At 40.8% G+C, this 20,057-nt stretch overlaps 1 protein-coding gene across 1 annotated transcript in view; it reads left to right on the top strand.

Moving 5' to 3' along the window:
- NKAIN3 (sodium/potassium transporting ATPase interacting 3) overlaps positions 1-6,523 on the top strand; it is a 398,603-nt gene extending 392,080 nt beyond the window's left edge. The window contains exons 6-7 of the mRNA XM_086609314.1: positions 3,297-3,376; positions 6,458-6,523. Of these exons, the coding sequence (XP_086465440.1) occupies positions 3,297-3,376; positions 6,458-6,523 (146 nt within the window). The remainder of the gene's footprint in view (positions 1-3,296; positions 3,377-6,457) is intronic.
- The last annotated feature ends 13,534 nt before the right edge of the window (positions 6,524-20,057 follow it).

Here is a 20,057-nt window from a genome sequence, read left to right on the forward strand (position 1 = left end):
CCAGAGAAGCTGAATTCCAGATGAGAGAGTGGGAAAGGAGAAAGGATTTTTTCAGAGTTCTGATTCTTCTGCACTCACTTCAAAGGAAAGCAAATTTTAACTGGCACATGGGTGAATGCACTGGATTAATAGCAGTGCTGCAAACTTAAATGTCATCTGTCTAGAAAAGAAAAACCCTCAAAATTACTGATGGCAGTGGATACGCTTTCTTCAGCCGGCAGCGTATTGCACTTTTCTCACTCAGGCTGATTATGGCAACCGTGCCTCTGATAGGGCCCGTGAGTGAATGAACGTCATTTTAGTGGACTACCCATGGTGGACAGCCAGCACAGATTCGCACTTCCAAGCCCAGCAGGTAGTGAACGCTAAAGGAACATTTCACACTGGCCATTAAGTATCCAGCATGACCACAAAACTGAGGTGACACAAGGAGAGAGCAATTCCCTGGGATTATGGATCATATTTTGCAGCCAGCTGCAGATAAAATAACTGGCTTCTGCTGTAACCTGTTATTATCTGTGGGGTGCTAAAAAATCCTCTCCCTAGGATTTTAAGTTTCTCTCTGCATGACTGTAGTTAATGACTGGACTCTGTGTGGTGTTCCTTGTTTAGTGACTGAATATCCCTACTGCTAACAAGTTGATGTTTTGGTTTTGTTTTTCTTTTTTAATTTAATGCAAAAAATTAGAGAACTGTATAGAAAACATATTTTTTTAATGAACTTTCTTCCGGGCATATGCAACTTTCTGAAGCTAATTATTGTAGTCCTATGAATGTATGGCAGAAATTATCCATAGTCCATTAACCAGGCCAGAAATAAACAAAATCAATTATTTGATATCATCCTTAAACTAATGTTTCCCCCTTGGGAAACGTATACAAATGTTTCTGCTGTTTACTTTTGGCCGATTAAACAGAGGGATGTATGCGTCCTAAAAGTTCAGTCAATGTAAAGTTTTAAAGTGTGTTATCAATGTTGGATGTCTAAGATGTCTGTTTGAACTGAAACGTACACACTAATGTCTTTGTACTGAATGAAAATAAAAATCCAAATCTCTATATTTAATGGCCATTTGTGGTCTTAGTCCTGGAAGTCTACTAGATATAAGTGGTGAAAATATCAGTGAAATCAGATTGAATTTTTTAAACTAAAAGTAACTAATAATTCAAATAACTGATGACGAATCTTCATGTTAAAGAGCTATCAGCTGTAAAATAGAGTGCATAACGAAAAATGGCACATTCTGTTGTCTTGCGTGGTAGAGCAGCTTCTTGCCTTGAGAATTAACTTCACATGAATTTTAAGTCAAACCTCGACTTCAATGTTATGTAACACATCTTGGATTGCAAAAGCAAATGCTCCAGCTAAACAGGTTTGAGCAGCTCATCTCAAAACTTGTTGGATGGTGCTATCAAATACTTTCTCTTTGCCAGACAAATACATGTCTATGTTGTCAATCATTAATGCATATTGACTTCATTTCCTTCTCCAAAAGATTTGTTGGTAGAAGGACTAGATACTTTAAATTCTCTCCCTATTTACAGTTGCAAATGATGTTCGTAATTGCTGAGAGGAATGATGTGTGGTCCTGAAGTGGTGAATTATCTCAAAAACATACTTTTTAACTCCTTTTATCACATATTCTCTGGAGAAAAAAAAAACACAAAACAAACAATAACCTTCAGAGAGCAGGGGAAACTAAAGTCTATAACCACAAAAAAGAAAAATTAGACCACTATGGACATGATTTGTTCTAAAAAATAAATCAGTAACTGTAATGCCTTACCTTACACATCTAGATATTTTAAAAATCAGCTTTTGCAAAAATATATCTGCATATGTATCTTTGAAGGCGTTCAGTTCCGTTAGTGCTTAAATCAATTTTGATGTATGTTATTTTATTTAGTACATACATTTAGCATTCTGAAGGAGAGCTGCAACATGAAAGATATGCATTATAAAGAGGAGGTGCAGATAGGCTAGGGCTGGTGCTCAGGCTGGGCTAGCTCTTCAGCATTATGTCCTACTCGGACAGTTTTAAGAAGACTCTTGAGGCTAAAATGATGCTGTGTAATTGAAGTACATCAAGTTCAGTTTTCAGCCAAGCTACCTCTTTCCTGGACTCAAGAGGACAGGCAACTAAAATCAACAGGAGCATTTCCACAGGTTTCAGCGGGTATTTCATCAGTCCTTCAGTCTCGAAGCCTCATTTCCCCATCCCCTCACTCTGGATGAGCAATCTTCTTTCTTTGTTTACCTAGTGCATACATTGCTTGGGATGAGGCTGCTTCTTATTAGGTGCTCATACAGTGACTAATACAATGAGGATCTGAATTCTAAGACTTTTCATATATGCCTATAGATAAACAAATGAAGGCAGTTTCTTTCTATGTGACCAAAGAATCTTAATGCACTGTGAGTCTCTCAGCTCTGCACAGGTCTGCAAAAAGCCCATCTAAATCAACAGAAAAATAACCTTCTCCATGAACCTGCTTTTAGATTTCTAGAGTAGCTCAGACATGTGGCTTCTTGAAGCTGCTTAAAAGCTTACCAAAAGTAAAAAGATACAAGACTCAGACTAAAATATGTTATTTGAAAATCATTACGACCATAGAAGGAATTAAAAACTTCTGAAGAGCAGATATCCCCACATTATTTCTGACATAGAGATCTTGAGAGAAAGCAGGAGGATTCTGGAAAGGTTTCCTGTCCTCACAAATTCATCTGGAGAAGATGCTGCTTCTTTTTCACCTTCAGTTCTCATCTCTTTATTCTCAAGTCGGTGGACATACCTTTGGTTTTCCTTCTTATTGTTGTGTTACTTTCCTGCAAATCCATTGATTTGTAAACGTTTAGTTGAAATTAGGTTCATGAGCTAAACTGTTTCCACTGCCTAAACTGCTAAACACTTCAAAAGGACTTGACAGTGAACTATAAAATATATGTTGAGATTGCCCTAAAGAGAAGCAGCTACATCACCCCACAGTGGTTTCTGTTTACGTACTCTGCAGATCCATGAAAGCCCCTTTTGCACACACACTGGCAAGAATACGCACATCTGGTCAGCCAACGGGTAACCCGCCTTGCCAGGCACAGGGCTAAATGGACCCCAAGGAGGACGGAGCAGAGACTTCTGCAAGCAGCTTCTACAGCATTTTTACCTACTTGTTTATTTCTAGTATGCAAATCTGTACATGCACTTGCTATTTTTTTTAATGGAATTTGTCCATATTTCTTTTTCAGTTGACATATTTTCATTTCCATTTGTTCATTTCTGGAACTGTTGTATTTTCAGTTGATTTCATAGGCGGACTTGACACTTACTCCTACCGACAGCCCCCCCAGGAACATGTTGAGTTAAAGCCTGTAAAGCCTGTAGGTAAGGTTCTGGTCCTACGGACCACATTAATCCTTCTAACCAGACTGAAAGCTAACCTTCTCCTGAAATAATTTTGGCATCAGGTTACTAATAATTTAATTATATTTTAATTAGAAGTTAATTAAAAACTAATCCACATAAAACATGCAAGTAAGGACTCTGTCGTTGATGACATATCCGCTAAAGCAAGGATTAGTAGATATCACCATGTCTGACATGTCGTGCCTCGGCTTAACGCGAGGAGAGGCTCGTAGTGAAGGATGGAATTGCTTCCCTGCCGACTTTCTAGCAAAAAAAGAGCAGGTTTATGGCTGCTGCTGCTGCATAAACCTTAATGAGCTTAACCTATTCATGGAAAAGGAGAAGCTTTTACATTTGTCTAGCTACTGAAAGAAAAATATTTGCCAAAGAACCGCTAGTCAGCTTAAAATCTATCTAGCTGTGAAGTTTCACTGGGAGTTCGTTATCTCTTTATCATCACTTATTTGCTCCCACCATGAAAATCACATGTTTTCATAGACTTTTCCTACTCTGCTACCTAATGAATAATTTCGGATGCATATCTATTCATTTTATTTGGAACAAATTAAGATATGGGGAGACATTACTAGTACATATATTTTGGCAGAAGTTCAGATAATTTCAAATAGATGATATTTCAAAGTATTATTGGTAAAACAGAAGATGTTAATTTGAAAACTCTTCTCAGATGGTTGTAAGTTGTTGCCCTTATGCTTTCTGTCTTTAAATTTACTTTCGGGCCTTTCATGCGTCTTAAACACAACATGAAACCCACGTGCAGCCAATTGACTGAGAATTCAAAGGAGCTGAAATTTTTTCCTGGTGTATGTGTCTGTGCTTGTGCTGGGAGTTTTAATTTAAAGGGACATTGCTAACCAAACATTTTGAGTCGGCACTTGAAAGCCGAACTTTGCTTGTGACGTTATTAACTTTTGCATGTTTTTTAAGTATATTTTGTTCATGCTTCAGCTTTCAGTTTGTAGAAAGAAATGCAGACAAAATTTTACTCAAATTTAGTGAGCAAATATTGTAGGATTATGAAGGCCTGAAAGGAGAAAAAATATCTCAGCATGACAGTGTATGTTGGAACAGGAAGAAATATCACATTAAGACAACGAAATGAAACAGTGAATGCTTTTACATGGCATTAACTACACCCTCTACACTGGAATCTGCATTTTCAGTAATATTTCATTAAATGCCAATTCTTTACCTAAGCAAGGAGGAAAAATAATATCAGTGATCAAAGTCTGAATTAAAAGCCAAATTACTGGTAACAATTTGAATAGTCAGTGGATTGTGCCAGAAATTTGGAGATGCTTCTCTGTCTGCAGTACATCAACATTCTTGACTTCTTTTGATAAGTTAATTGCTATCTTTATCAGTTATATGTAGTCTGAAAATGCATAGTATCCCTAAGAAATGTGACTTCTGGTATCCAGGCTGTGAAAAACTCCATTTCTGTTCAATTAGAATTGAACCTGAATAACACTTGTTAAATTCATTCAAAGCCTTAATAAAGGTTACAGATCTTTGCGATCCTTACCGCTTTACTCATGGGAAAAATTAGCGTGATGCGTTTTATAGGTGAAAGCTTGGCTTTATTTCCCTTTTCCTCACCCCTTTTCTTTCCCTTTTTTCATTTGTAAGTTAACTAAACATAGCCTGTTGAAAATACAAGGTTCTGTGGCCTCATGAAACTATGTACAAGACAGTCTAGTTTTGTTGAGCACTCATATTCAGCGTAGTGTCTGCTTAGTGCAGCCATAATTGTTAATGATTACCAAGTCTAAGATTAGTTTTCCTTTTCACTCCTGAGAAGAGGTTGAATTTGAACTTGTTCTCCTAGGGAACATTTTTTAGTGCAAATATGAACGATCACAGCTTGTCTGTTTGCTCTTCATTCTGCCTATAACTACATTAGGCTACCAAACAAGGAGAAGCAGGATCTTTGCCCTGACCACAGTTTCAATTAAGATGTGCGTAAGGCAGGAGACAACCAAGGGAGTGGAAAAAAATTTATTATGTTCTCATTGGGACTAAATCACATGGACTATAAAGAAGACCGTTGTGTTTTCATCTGTTCCAAGCACAATATCAACAGCCAGGTCACTTGGTAGTAATTAGAATTGCTTCATGTACTGCTACACAGAAAAGAGAGAAGCATGGCAATTAAAAGGGGAAAAAAAAGAAAGTTACATTTTGGCTTGCATTAGGGGTTTTTTATCATTATAATTATTATTGTTATTAATGGTTTGCAGAACTTAAAATTTACATGTGCCTTATTCCTGTTTGAAGGAGTAGGTCTGATCCAGTGTTAGTATAGTTTTGGGCAACCCTATCTGGACAGACACTGAATCCCTAATTCCAATAAGGAATGCCCCTAGCACTTCAGGAGACATTGCTAGCTTCTGCTAGTGGGACTGATTCAGTGTCTGAGAAACTCTGCCACTGTAACTGAGAGAGGAGTGGTCACCGCTTTATGTTGCGTCTGTATGGTCATGTCCTGTTTGCATCTTCTCCTGAGACTCCACCCGTTACAAAATTGCTATGAAAGACCATCATAGATTTTCCAAGACTACACAAGTGAGTATGGTTTACAGGTAGTCATGTGAGAATATATAGATTCAGCAGGCATGTGGCTGTGGTGAGGACTATAAATAGTGTGAGTTCAGCCCAAATACACGTTTGTAATCAGGTCATGTCTGAATTTTATAACCTGGTGAAAATACATCTTACACTGTTAAAATATATTATGCGAAAAATGATCTAGTATTATGTGAGCTTCAGACATGTTTCACCACCAGCAGGATTTTTCCCCAAATATTTTTTGCCTTTGTGGTATGCATGATAAGAAGTTACGGCTTAGTATCCAGTCATTTATTCTGGACCTTGTATGTGGGTCTTACAGCTGAGGAAATTAGTGACCAGAGGTGTTTTATTCTCTTGTTCATTAGTTACTAACCTGTCAGCTGGTGTGAATTTACATCTCACAAATTAGACGATGAACAGAATAGGTTTCTATTTGTAAGTAATTCATATATTCTGCTTTTTAGGTCGAAGTAAGTAATGAACATGGACTCGAGACTTCTGCTGCTGTAGCTGAAGAAACAGATTTTTAGAAGAAAAGACCAACCTTGTGATTCATCGTTCTGGAAGAAACCCACCATCCGTTTCTCACGGCGTGTGGCTTGTTCTTCCCACAGGCTCAGTGTCATTATCAGCATTGTTATTTCGTAGATCCTTGTAGATGATCCTGAATTTTTGAATAATTTACTTATATGGACACTTGTAAATTGTAAATTTTTTCTTTTTTAATTTCAATATTTTTACAACATTTAGTGTTAAGGCATGAAAACAAAACAACCTGTGAAAACTAGGAGAAGGGTGTGTCTTTCTCAAAAAAGTCAGTGTGTTTTGACTGATAGAATCATGCTGTGCCTGGTCAAAAGAGCATCAGTAAAGAATAATTCTGACTCAAAAATATGCACCAGGAGTCAAATCCTAACAGTATACAAGAGATCATTCAGTCCTGTGTTTAGAATTCACAATGTCTGCTCCTTGCATTGTTTGAACTGCTGTATGCAGTAGGAATTGTTCTATGACTCTTCTTGCCCAGATGTGCCAGCACTAATGTACTTATCTAATTATTGTAATTCATATATGGCTCCTTCTCCCTCCCTAATCTCTTTTGCCCTGAGCGCATCGCCAGTAGCTGTCTCTGATTTGAGAAGTAGTATGACTGCTCAATGGAAGTCGGTCTCTGGGAACCCTTACATCCAGAGCTCTTTAGATGTCTGCGATTTGCACATCTTTAAACTCTTTTCTTCCCTTCTCCCAGGAAGAAGCCAAGCATGAATGTACAGTACGAGGCACCAATTGAAGCCTTAGAAGCCTCTGGGACTAATTTTGCTCTTAATTTAAAAGTAAACAAGCAAACCTGAAAATGTGTGTAAAAATTTGTAAAGTTATTTGTAAATACTTCTAGACAAAGAACATGTATGTAACTGTGGTATTTTGTTTTCTATTCTGTCACCACTAGCATAAAGTGATATACAAAGCTATTTTCTCTGAGAAACTGGCAGTCTTTTTAATGGAACACTTTGTTTCTTTCTTCTTAATTACTGTACAAAGTGCTGCGCACAGTTGTATGCCCCAGAGTTATGTCTCTTCACAGACCCTACGTGCCTCAGCGTTCAGCAGAAACTTCATTAGGGTTTTGAGGCTGTTTCTCATTTTGTGCTTTCTCATTAAATGGTTTGTTTGGTGGAACTGTCAGGAAGGATGCTCCTTCTGATATGTGTATCTCCACCTCTCCATCAAAAGCTGAAGAGGGGTCCACCAAGTTCCTTCATACATATCTTAAACAGCCTTCAGCTGGTAATTTCTGGTCCGACAATATTTAGATCCTAAATTTGCAGTCTTCTCTTGAATCATGTATTTTCAAGTCTGAGCAGATGAGAGCTAGAAGAAGGCTTGTCTTGATTCTTTCCTTTCTAAAGTCTGTTTGTGTTATTTATCGAGATGATAATAAATACAATGGAGGTAGAGCCTATCATTTTAACGTGACAAGGCTTTTGTGGTGGATCTACTTGTGTCTCAGCTAGTTCAATCAAAAACTTCACTGTCTTTGGAGAAAACCCAACCAGAACATAGGTTAGCCTTCCCTGAAACTGAATATGAAGTAGGTGTTAAGACAAAGTCAACAGAAAAGACAACTGAATAAAACCCTTTCTTGGTATTTCTAGAACTGGGTATACCTGTAGTATATGGTATGTCTTTGTGTGTGAAGTCAGACTGTGCCAAAAAGAGGAATGTGTTGTATGAAGACAATGTCATCTGTCCTTGTGTATTTGTGTGTTCCCACATACACTGCTTTCCCCTGTATTCCAGAATACCGCAACGTATCAGATTTGTTCCATCTTGAAGACCTCATCTTAGCACCAAAAGACAGGTAGTTTGTCAGAAAACTAACATGAATACTATCAGGTTTGAGGCATCATGAAGCAGATACTATGTGAATTCCTTTATAATTGTAATATTTTAATACAGTGAAAACATTTTTATCTACTTCTGTAATTTTTTACTTGTGCTTAGCATGCCAGATGATTTCATTTCTTTACATGATGCCTTAAATAGTGAAGATGCCTACCTAGCCAGTGCCTGCACCCTTCTGTGTCTGTGATGGTTCCAGAAGTTCGGAGATGGAGATATCTGAGCACCGTACAGTGTCTAATAGTTTCCAGAAGCAACCTTGCTTCAACTTCCTCAAGTACAGAGAGCACCCAGGACATAAGTATCCAGCACCATGATTCCTATGATCAATGTGATTCCCATTTGGGCTTCACATTTTAGCATTAATTTCCTGTCATTAATTGTTATTAGCTGGCAGATTAAAGGCCTCCAACTGAACCCAGCGCTAGCCTCAGGACCAGGCAGGAGGAAAGGGAAGGAGCGCTACATCGCCATGGATTGCAGAGATTCGCACTCTGTTCTGGCAGAGCTTTGGAAGCATATATTTAATTTTCTTCCGAGATAGACACGTCTGCTGGACTGTGTTTTAAGAATTTGTCTGAATGTGTCTAAACTCTGCCTTTCTGTGGGTCCTTCAGGTTTTCAGCTTGCTAATGAAGAACTGTGCACATGCCACAAAAATCCTGCAAAGGCAAAACTTGACTTCTCTTCCATCTGAAATATCGATCACTTTTTAGCTCAGGAACACAAACCAGTATATCCCAAATACACTTAGATACTCTGAATCGTTACCAATACAGCAAGTCTGCCATCTGTCTCACTTAATGAACAGAATGATCCTGATTGAGAGGAATTTGTCTTCATTAGAACAAGCCAAAATGCACACTGCAATGCCGAGGGAAACTGTCGTTCTTTTCTAAATTGAGACACAAAAAATAGTACCAATCAATCTGCACATATTGGTGGAAAATCTTAAGAATAATAAATGGATTTGAATGTTAATTGCTGTGTCCTCCGATATGGTAGAGCATATTGGCTAACATTTTTGTAGGAAGCCTTGAGCAATAATTCTTTTATTTTTGCATCACATACTTTCAGTAAGGTGTTAGGTGAGTGCCAGATCAGCCAGCTGCATAGGAAGTAAGTGTTGGCTTTCTAAATAAACTTAGATAGTTTTCTTAAACTTAACTGTAACATGCAATTTCAGGAAATGACTGGGTTTGTACTGCAGAACAGAATTTGCTGACAATCCTAAAACCTCAGAACAGATTATCAGTTGGTATAAACTGTTCTGGCGGCATTAATAAGTCATGCTGTAACAACTTAGAACAGCTGAAGATCTGTCCTTCAAACTTTTAGACTTTTTTCCTTTCCCCAAGCTTCTGCCTAATTCAAGTTTTACAGATGAATCAGATTTGCAATGGTTCTTTAACTGATAGCAAAACTGGAGATGTGATTGCAGAAATATGGCATTACATCTTCACTAGGGACTGAGCCAGGTATCACCAGTTTCGTAAAAGAGCAGCTGATGTCTTCAGGACCTGGAAGCAGGAACTATATCGAGAAATGAACATATTTTATCCTGGTACAGTGACATACAGTGATTATATTTCTGGTGTTGCTGGTTAGGCTGATATCCCCAGCTGTTTCCTATCCATGGAGATTTTTTATGAAAAATCTGAAATAAATAAATTTTTTGAAGTTCAGTTGTGATCTGAAGGAACTCTCTGAAACAAAACAGTTCACAGCCTGGATTTGCTAGAGGTTTTTTTTTGTGCTAGGATATGACATAAACTACTATAAGTAGTTTTCAGTAGAGCTCTACCAGTTAAAACCCTGGGAATTATGCCTGATTTTATGTAACACTTGCTTTCTTTCAGTAGTGCAGAAGGTAGTATTAAGAAGATAATATTTATCATGTATTAATAAGGATATCAGTTTGAAGCTAGGGGTACGGTTGCTGATTAGCATGCAACAAAACTACCTTTTCTTGTTTAAAACCTGAAAACACAGAATTGGGCCACTCAAAAGCCTCTAGTCCTGCCCTCAAAATGGCTGATTTTAGCCCAAACAACTGGTGGCTTGTCTCTTTCAAACAACTTTGAGTGCAGTCTTCTTCGTTTGCAGCTGCCATGCAGAGATCTGCTCCATATGTGAATCTTGAGTTTCACCTCTCCATCCAGTTGTCCACAGCTCAGGCTTTGCAACACCTTTGTCACCTCCAAGCACCACACTGGCAGGTGCACCCTTTTTTTCAGCACCAACTGCAATGTTCTTTTCTGCACCCAGCTGCCTGCCTGTCTTTCACGTGGGGATTATCTGGTTGAAAAAGCCAACCCAGCAATCTATCAAGTTCCTTTAACAGACGTCGACAGTGGCAAACAAAAATTGATGTCCCAAACTAATTGGCTTGCCTCCTTCCAGTATCAGCATCATTTACTTTAATTATAACAAATTACATCCTGGGAGCTCTTTTATATACTAATGAAGTTTCTTTTCAAGTTTGTAAAGTGTTCCTTCCATACACAGCTTCCATGTTGGCAAGATGGTTTTTTGCAAACGAATTCAACCCTTACCCACTGTGCTGAGTGTTTTGCCAGAAACTCATTCCTTAGTGTCCAACATAGTGAGGGGGCTGTATCGTTGCCTGCCAGAATAGTGCTTTTACAGCAGGGTGGCTGGGTTGGACCCTGAGGTCGTGTCAGAGGTTTGATGGGTTAGGGCTGCATAAAGTGGAGAGTGTCCTCATCAACACACCTTTAAAGAAGTGGTCTCTCTCCTTTCTGTCCAGGGAGCTGACTCTTCCTGCAACCATAGCTGGGAATCAGCCTGAAATATTCATTAATTTGCAGAAGATTCGTGAGTGAACTAATGTATGCATTATGGACAATCAGGGAATTCAATTCTGTGAAAATGGGCGCATAAAGAAGGTATTTCATATTGAGCTTACCACAGCAGGGTTTGCCCCTTAAAGCTTTGCCTACATTGCATGCTGGTGGTGTGCTCACAGCATGTCAGAGCAGCCCTGATCACCCAGAAGTACCAACAGCACTCTGCTTCACTGTAAGCAGGCACTAGGATGTTCAGGACCCTAAATAATTATTTAGCAGCTAAGGACATGGATCTAGCCTGTACTGCTTGCTGGTAAGCATATGTAATGCTGACATATAAGATGTACTGTTTTGCCCAGGTTGGTGGCACCTGCTGCTAAATGATGGTTTCTTGCCATAAATTCCATTTCCTTCACACAAGTCATAGTTTGAATGTTTCTTTGATTTTAAACAAATTCAATATCTGGATGTAATTCCTGCCTCTGCATGCGTACCTGCTGGTCAGTCACACCACACAGTCCCAGACTTGACAGCTTTGTGGAATAGCTGCCCTTGTATGGTCTATTGTCTCTTAAAACCAGCAACAGACTCTGAAGATAGTCTCACTAAACAGCAGCCATGCATAAATAATACTGGGAAGGCAAAAAAAAAGATTATCCTTGTTTTGCTTATCCCCCTAGGACCCCGTATCGCTTCTTGAAGCTTTCTGTCCCAGTTTCCTATTTATTTCACACCAGCCATATGCAACCATGCTTTCAAAACACTCCTGTGAGTCAGTGCCAAGCAGGCTCACTGAAGTCGAATTACAAGTTGGCTGAACGCGATTCCAAGAGTAATCTAATTTCTCTTTTTCCACAACATTGAGCACCTCCAAATTAGTAGAGCATCGTATACAAGGAAAGGTTGCAGCATTTCCTAGCACGTGACATTTTCGGAATGAGAACTGAGCACACGAGCAAACAAGTCAGCTCCCTACGTTGGCCCATGTTATTCAAGAAAACGTCACTCAGGTGTAGTTACCCTGCTTTCTGTGGGTAGCCAGAACCAGAGTGGCAAGCAGGCAGAGAGTCCCAGGTGCTGGGGCAAATAAAAGCCAGCAACTTGTTTAAACAACTTTGGTCTGGTATTAATAATCCACACTGCAATGTGTTATTTTTCTTCACAAATAAAGCTGCCTGGCTTATGCGTTGCAGACGGATTCTCAGGTGTGTGATAACCAGTAACCTTCTATGACACTCTTACACAAATATATTCACAGTCATGTTTTGGTTTCTAAAGGCCTTATAATTCAAATAGGTCTGTTTGCCCTGAAGTTTAGAGGAGGCTGCATCTAAACTGCAGGAGGGAGTGTCCCTTGGAGACCAGAATAACAACTGTGGCCATGGGAGCACCTCCAGGACCTGTCCTGGTACCAGCTGCACCTGGCGGCTCTGGAGGAAACCCTGAGGATCCCAGAGCTCTGAGGGGAGCAAGAGGGTCTGGCTGCACAGCCAGCTCCCTTCCCTGGGCTCTGCAACCCACAGCAGCCTGCTGGGAAACAACCCTGGGAGACCTCATCAGGGACCTCACCTGCTTTTCTCAGGAGCTGCATTTAATCACATTTAAATCCGGGCCACGGGCTGTGGTGGGCACCTGAGCTGTGCTGCAGCCATGTGTGCTGGGTTCATGTGATGGGGTTTGGCAGCACAGCAGGGGCTGCAGAGATGGCTCCTGTAAGTAGCTGCAAAAAGCTTCACCGGCCCCAAAACCGACGAGTCCGGTCTCTGGCCAGGTTGGACCCGCCCACCTCAGGCCAGGGCCAGGCCATCAGCACCTCTGTGAATGCCCTGTTTAAGACGGAGACAAAGGAGCCTGAACCGGGGCTAGACCTACACGGGGGAGGCAGGGGCTGCCCCTTGGCCTCCCGGGTGGGCAGCTGCCTGCACTGGGCCACCCCTACCTGACTGGAGATGGCCGCAGTGGCACAGCTTGGAGAGCTCCAAAGCGCCCCACTCCCGGGGCTCTCACTGGGTAGAGTTCATCCTGCCGGGACAGTCAAGGTTCGTCGGTTCTGGCACGGCTGCAGCAGAGAGAGAGCTGAGACTAGAGAAATGGCTGTGCAGACACCAAGGTCAGTGAAGACAGAGTAGGAAAAGATGTGCCGGAGCCGAGATTCCCCTGCAGCCTGTGGTAAGATGACAGACGACTCCCCTGCTGCCCATGGAGATTAATGGTGGAGCAGAGATCCACCTGCAGCCTGTGGAGAGCCCCACACTGAGCAGAGATGACTGTGCCTGAAGGAGGTCGCAGAGAATGGTCTCTGTTTGCTGCGTGAGACTAACGACAAGGTGGAGAGGCATCTGAAGCCCGTGGAGAACCCCACTCTGGAGTGGGTGGCAGCTCCCTAAGAAGCCATGACTCTGTGGGGAAGAAGCCCGCGCTGGAGCAATCTGATGGGTAAGGATTGCATCCTGTAGGAAGGACTCATGTTGGAGAAGTCTGTGGACTGTCCCGTGAGGAGGAAATCCACTGGAGCAGGGGAAAAGAGTGTGAGGAGTCCTCCTTCTCTAAGAAAGAAGCAGCAGAAACAATGTGTGACAAACTGACCTGCAACCCCCCCATTCCCTGTCCCCCTGTGCCACTGGAGGAGAAGGTAGAGCTGGGAAGAAGGGAGGGGTGGGGTAAAGGTGTTTTTGAGATCTGGCTTTGTCTTTTGTTATCCTCTCTGAATGAACCGTAAATGAATTAAATTGTTTTTCTAATGCACTTTTGATGATGAAATATTAAATTCATGCGCTCTGATAAAGATTTTCTTATCCAAATTAAGACTCCACCTTGTTAAGTTAAGCTGTGTGTTTGGGGGAGTTTAGACTCATATGCAGTTAACAGATGTATAATATGTATCTGTTTCAAAAGACGCTCCTAATTATCTGCCCAGTTAGTAAGAAATTAAACTTGTGGCTATTCTTGACCCATCAAATCTATTTCACATTACAAGAGTCTGAAAGAAAAATCAAGCATACACAGACTAGCCCTTTGAAGGAAGAGAGATTTGGGAAAAGAAATAAATCAGACTTATAAAAGGCAGCACACTAAAAGTAAAACTAGATAGTGGAAAGCAAACTGAAAAAAAAAGGCAAAGAATTGTGATTTTATTCTTAACATCAACATGTAGTAGTATTCTTAAAATTATTTGCAAGAATGAAAAGCACCACAACATACATGCACACAAATATGTGTCTTTGTTATTGCTTTTGTAATAGGGTAGGGTTTCTAAAAGCTCAACTAGTTTTACAGCCTGTCTTTCACCATTGTAATGTAATACGCTAAGAAATACGATGTACAAAGAAATATTAAAAGGAAGGCTTGACTGCTGGTCTGCTGTGCGTGTTATGCCACCTCATGGCTAGTGACAGAAACACCACCACGCTCTTAAGAGTAACACGGCAGAGGGAAAAGAGTAGCACCTCATTTATCGGTACCTACTGCTGAAGTGTCCCAAGTCTTACTGGGATCAATCATTGCAGAGTGCTTGGATCAAATCTGTGAATTATGTATAATATATAAGGATCAAACACTGCAAAACACATCTCCTTTTAACAGTTGACTTTGCTGTTTTACTGCAAATATATTGCTATCATACCTCCAATGTGGGGTTTGTGGCAAACAAGCTCTTAATTTGCGGATCTCAATCCCACCCAGAGTTTGGCCGGAGGAACATAAAATAAATGTACTTCCAAACACTGTGTCTTTACTTTCCTGATCTTTCAATGAAGCATACTCAGCCTCAGGCAGTTCAGAGTATGATCAACTCCTAAGGATCTGAGGAAATCTCCATGAAGTGAAAACATATTTAAAGCCGAACCATTTATTAATTAGGCACATGCATGCCATCTTGAGAAACAGAAATGAGGCATCAAAAAATTAGGTCTTTGGGTTTTTTTTCTATGACCTCATTAATTCACAAACCAGGTAACCCATCCAGGATGCATGAGAAATGACTATGCATAGTTTAAAACTCCTCTTCTAAAGGGTACTACAGTTTTTCCATCATGACAGAGGATAAAGTAACTTTACGTGGTTTATCTCTCAGCAAGAGACTTGCAGGTTAACTTTGTAAAAGTGAGTGTGAAGGTCAGGCACCATTTGCATTTTAAATATTCAGATTCTCTTATTAATGTAGTCGTTTGGAAAAAAAAAAAGGCTGTGCCCTGTTTTTGATGCAATCTAATTCAGAGATAATATTTTTTTGTTTGTTTTGTATGTTTAGAAAGGCTACAGATGGGTTCTTTCCCTCTTATCCAGGGAATGCACTTGTTGGAGCAGTGATCTGCAGTACAAAATTACTGATGCATTCAGGGATTGTCCTCATTTCTCTGACTTGCCAGAAAATTCATATTCCCAAAGGATAACTTACCATGCAAATAAATTAAAATGCCAGCCTCATCAGAAAAAAAAACTACTTATCTCTTGTTCCGAAGCAATTGTTTATTACAGCAAACCAAAATACATTCATTGGTAACTATGCCAGTTTTTAAACTTACGGTGCAGAAATTTCTAATTACCCTGAAACCTCTTTCTGGATATCACTTAAACAAGGAGATCATGTGTGGAGCAAATGCAACATTGGAATCAGAATCTTTGGAGAGCAAAAAAGCTATAAATTTTGCATTCTTCCCCTGCTTCCAGTTTCTGGGGTTAATTTCGCCAGCCATGAATAATGCATTACGAGACCAGTTTCCTACCTTTTGAGATTCATCCTGTTCATCCAGTGTAACTATTATGACTCTCAGTCTGCTCTGTGTGACATATAATTTTGCATAACATTAGTCAGTGTGTTGGAAGTGGGGGCTTCTTAATAAATAGAGTTTCTGCTTCCAAATTACATACAGATGACTTCCTGGAGCTGCCTGTAATATACACTCCAAAAGCTATCTTCCAAAAACACTCACGTCCTCTATAATGACATTTAAAATGACTGATGAAAACCTGCTTGGGCCAACGCATTAGTAAGTAATGGTGTCTAGATATGTCTTTGTCCTCCTGGAGAAGAATGAAGACTCAGGTTCCTCAGTAGACGTGGCTACTTACTTCACTTCAACACAGTGCTACACTGATGTTCAAGCCTTACCGGAAAACAGAGGAGAAAACGCAGCCTTTTCACCTCTGTGCTAGGAAATCACAAGGCATTCTGCTAGCTGTATTTGCCTCAGAAACTTTAAGGAAATGGAAGACACTCTGGGATTTCTCTGAAGAAGCGACATTGCCTGCTAGTGAGACCAATGGCCCAAATGGTAGTGTGGCTGTGGAGTGCCGCCATGGGTCTTGGACTGTAATCATAGAATGGTTAGGGTTGGAAGGGACCTCAAAGATCATCTGGTTCCAACCCCCCTGCCATGAGCAGGGTCACCTTCCACTACACCAGGCTGCTCAAAGCCTTCAATATTTCATCTCTTGGTACCACATTCCTCTGTGAAATGAGAACAGTAATAGCTATGTAGCACTTGCCCACAGAAACAGGATTTTACTGAGATTGACTTATTTAGTGGAGCCGCCAGCTACAAAGTATGATGTCTGTATGACAGCCATACTAATAGTTCCCAGGTCACCTCCTAAGATTCAGTTTCCATTGACTCCAGATAGGAATTATCAGGTAGCTGCAAAGGCAGAGGCCCAAGTCTGTACTTCCTTCAGGAAGCAAACTTGTGCTGGCCCCAAACTCCTTCTCCCTTCCCCTCTGTCCCCTCAAGTCTAGACTGACGAAGGGTCCTGGAGTCTGCCCACAGCTGTGGTTGGTAAAGATTAGGGCACGGCAGCTGTTGAGGCTCTGTATCGCCCAGTACGCTGATATAGGACAGGGCTTCAAGCACCAACCCTTGACCACCACTGCTGTGGCATTGTCAACAACCACTTGGCATGATTATCAGCAAAGCCAACTCAAAGTCCCAGCAAGGCTGGCCCAGACTGGGAAAAAACATGGGCCAGGGACTGACTCCGGTAGTCAGTACAGATGGGTACACCCTGCTTTGGGTTTTAGCAGTGTGTGAAGGAGCTGTGCTGCGTCACTTGACCAAAAAGTGTTAGTGGGCCCTAGCCCTCTTTACTTTCTGTGCTGGTGACAGCTCCCCCCAACTTGTTGAATATGCTGTATGTCACGTATGTACACACAGGGGCAGGACAAGCTGTGGTACCACCAACCACTTTGCAAAGCTTCAGTGCCTGGAGCACACACCATCCTCAACACCAGATCCCCAGGGCAGAGGCAGGAGGCTCACAACATTCCCAAGGCTCCTTTTTCTTCAGCCTAGGTGGAGAGGAAACAGGAAGAAGATATCTGTACGGGGTGCGAGTTGAATTTCGTCTACACTTGAGCTCAGAGTGAGCGGAAATCTCAGGCTGTAATGTCTCCCTTGTCTTCTCTTGAGCACTGCATTTTCTTCAGTTTATGGACATGGACATTAAGGAGATAAAATTAAGTGTGAGGTGAGGCATGAAGGAAGCTCTGGGCATGGGTACGTTTGCAGAGAAATAAATGGAATTGGGAAGCCAATGTCTAAACTGTCCTCTGAATCATGCCATGTAACTGAAGAGTCATAAAAGCTCTACCTCTGTTAAGAAAAACCAAGGTAAAGACAAAAAGGAGGCAATGATACGTCATGTGACGCAAATCATGGAAAATAGTGCAAAAGACAAGGATTTTGAAAGGTGTATCAAAGAAGAAAACATAAGAAAGGGAACATTTCACATTCAGAGAGAAGAGGTAATTTAGACAAATATGCCAGTCAGAGATTAACTCCATGGGTTGTGTGAGGAGCAAACACAAGAGAAGAGAAAGGGTTATGCAGGAAACAACAGAGAGGGTGAGATTCTTGCATTACATTTAGGTTTCTGATGTCCTTTTTCAAGGCGTGTCATGGGGATGTGCAGCTTGGCAGCGAAGTTGCCCACTTTTATAAAAAAGAGGAAAATATTTGTCCTTTTTTAAGTATGAGGATTATCTATAAAGGATTGTGCCACTTTCTTCTCCCACAACTTTAATGTATGTTCTTTACAGACAAATTGAAGGACTTCAGTTATTAGGAGCTATACATGAGCACATACTGCTGTAGGGCACGGGGTTTTCTTTTTCATTTTCAGCTGGATAAACTAATTAAGCATAGCTAAGTTTGGGAGCTGAAAATAACATGTTGTCATTTACAGGATTGGGTTTTATCTATGTCTCTTTCCCTCAGGGGAAATGTGAGACATTTAAAAAAAAAACCCAACATTACACCACCACGAAACACAAACCACAAAACCCTCCATGAAGTATGTTAAGAGACTCAAGTATTATTCCTCATCACTGTCAAAAGTGCTACTGAACACTTAAAGCAGTTTAAAAACAGAGTCAGGAAATCTGATAGGCTCCAGACTTTGCTTCCACTTTAGCTCTCAGTCAAAAAGTAACCAAGCAATAGTACTCCCTGTACCTGTTGCAGTTCACACCACAGGGCTCTCACCAAAACTCAGTGCTGCGTTGGTTTGCTGATGTTAGTTTTACAAAATCCAACAAAACCCAGAAGCATTTATAAAATGATTTGCTGAAGTGGAAGAAGAAAAAAAAAACATCACTGAAAATTGCACTGAAGAGGTGTACTACAAAAACATAGTACAAAGACTGATATAGTACAATAGAATTTAAATGATGGGGATCCTTTGTGTTGGGCTACTGTGTGATTATTGCTCCTGAATGTGTCCTTTCTCCCCATCCAGAAATTACACCTGGCTGGCATCGTTTGAGATCATTATTTGAGAGCTTGGGATATTACCCAGATCTCCGGTAATCTCATAATCTTTTGAGGGGGTTGGCTTCAAGTGAGTCTTAGCTTTGATCCGGCTGTAAACCAACAACCCTTGAGTTGTTTGGTATGGATACACAGCCTGTTAGTGCAGTAAATCTTAAATCCAATGCCCCTAGGGCACCTGCACCTTGGATGCGGCATGTTCCACGTTATACAGGTTGTGCTTGTTTGGGCGACCCCAAGGAAGCTATAGGAAGTTCTCCATCTTTGAAAATGGCCCGAGTGATAGTAATAAAGATCATTATGAGTGATCATAGCCACAGAAAGAGCTGAGTTAGTGCCTGCTGAAGTGACAGGCAGCCTGTCTCTTCAGCATATTTGGTGAGCTCCAGTCGCTGCTTGCACTGAATTGAAGCTCCGTTCAGTCTGGGAAGAGGCCACCATAAACTGGAGTGCCTCTTTGCACATATGCCAGGCACCCTATATTTGCAGTCCTCTTTGTTTTAAAACCTGCATTCTGTACATTAAGAGGATAAGGTGTGACCCTAACAATTTGCCGTTTTATCCACTTTCTGTTTTCGTGCTCTGCTGCATAGGAGGCTGAAGGGTCATTAGAAGCAGAGACACATAAATCAAATCAAAAAATAAAATAAAATAAATAAAATAAAATAAAATAAAATAATAAAATAAAAATTAAGAAAAAAAAACCAACACACCGATCTTACTTTCTCATGCTGACTTTTCTTAGTTTGCAGTGGGGGTGTGATAACTGCCTGCAGTGCACATACTGCACCATGCAGCCAAACAGTAGAATACAAAGAGAAGAGACTGCTGAGTGACCAATAACATACACAGCTTCCTGACTTCATTGCATTCTTCTGCTGCATATCTGCAAGGAATGATGAGGAGAAAGGGGTGTACAAGACACAGATGACGAGGGAAAAGTACAAGGAAAATATGAGTGCATAAAATACACCTTGACCCAGTAAGACACTTGGATAGTCTCCACAGCCATTCTTTTGCATCCAACAGCTTCTGTAAATGCTCCTCCATCTCTTCAGATGTGTCTACCTCACTCTGCTCCACACCTC

The sequence above is a fragment of the Tauraco erythrolophus genome, chromosome 3, assembly GCF_009769465.1.
Source record: "Tauraco erythrolophus isolate bTauEry1 chromosome 3, bTauEry1.pri, whole genome shotgun sequence".
In the NCBI taxonomy this organism is placed as follows: Eukaryota; Metazoa; Chordata; class Aves; order Musophagiformes; family Musophagidae; genus Tauraco; species Tauraco erythrolophus.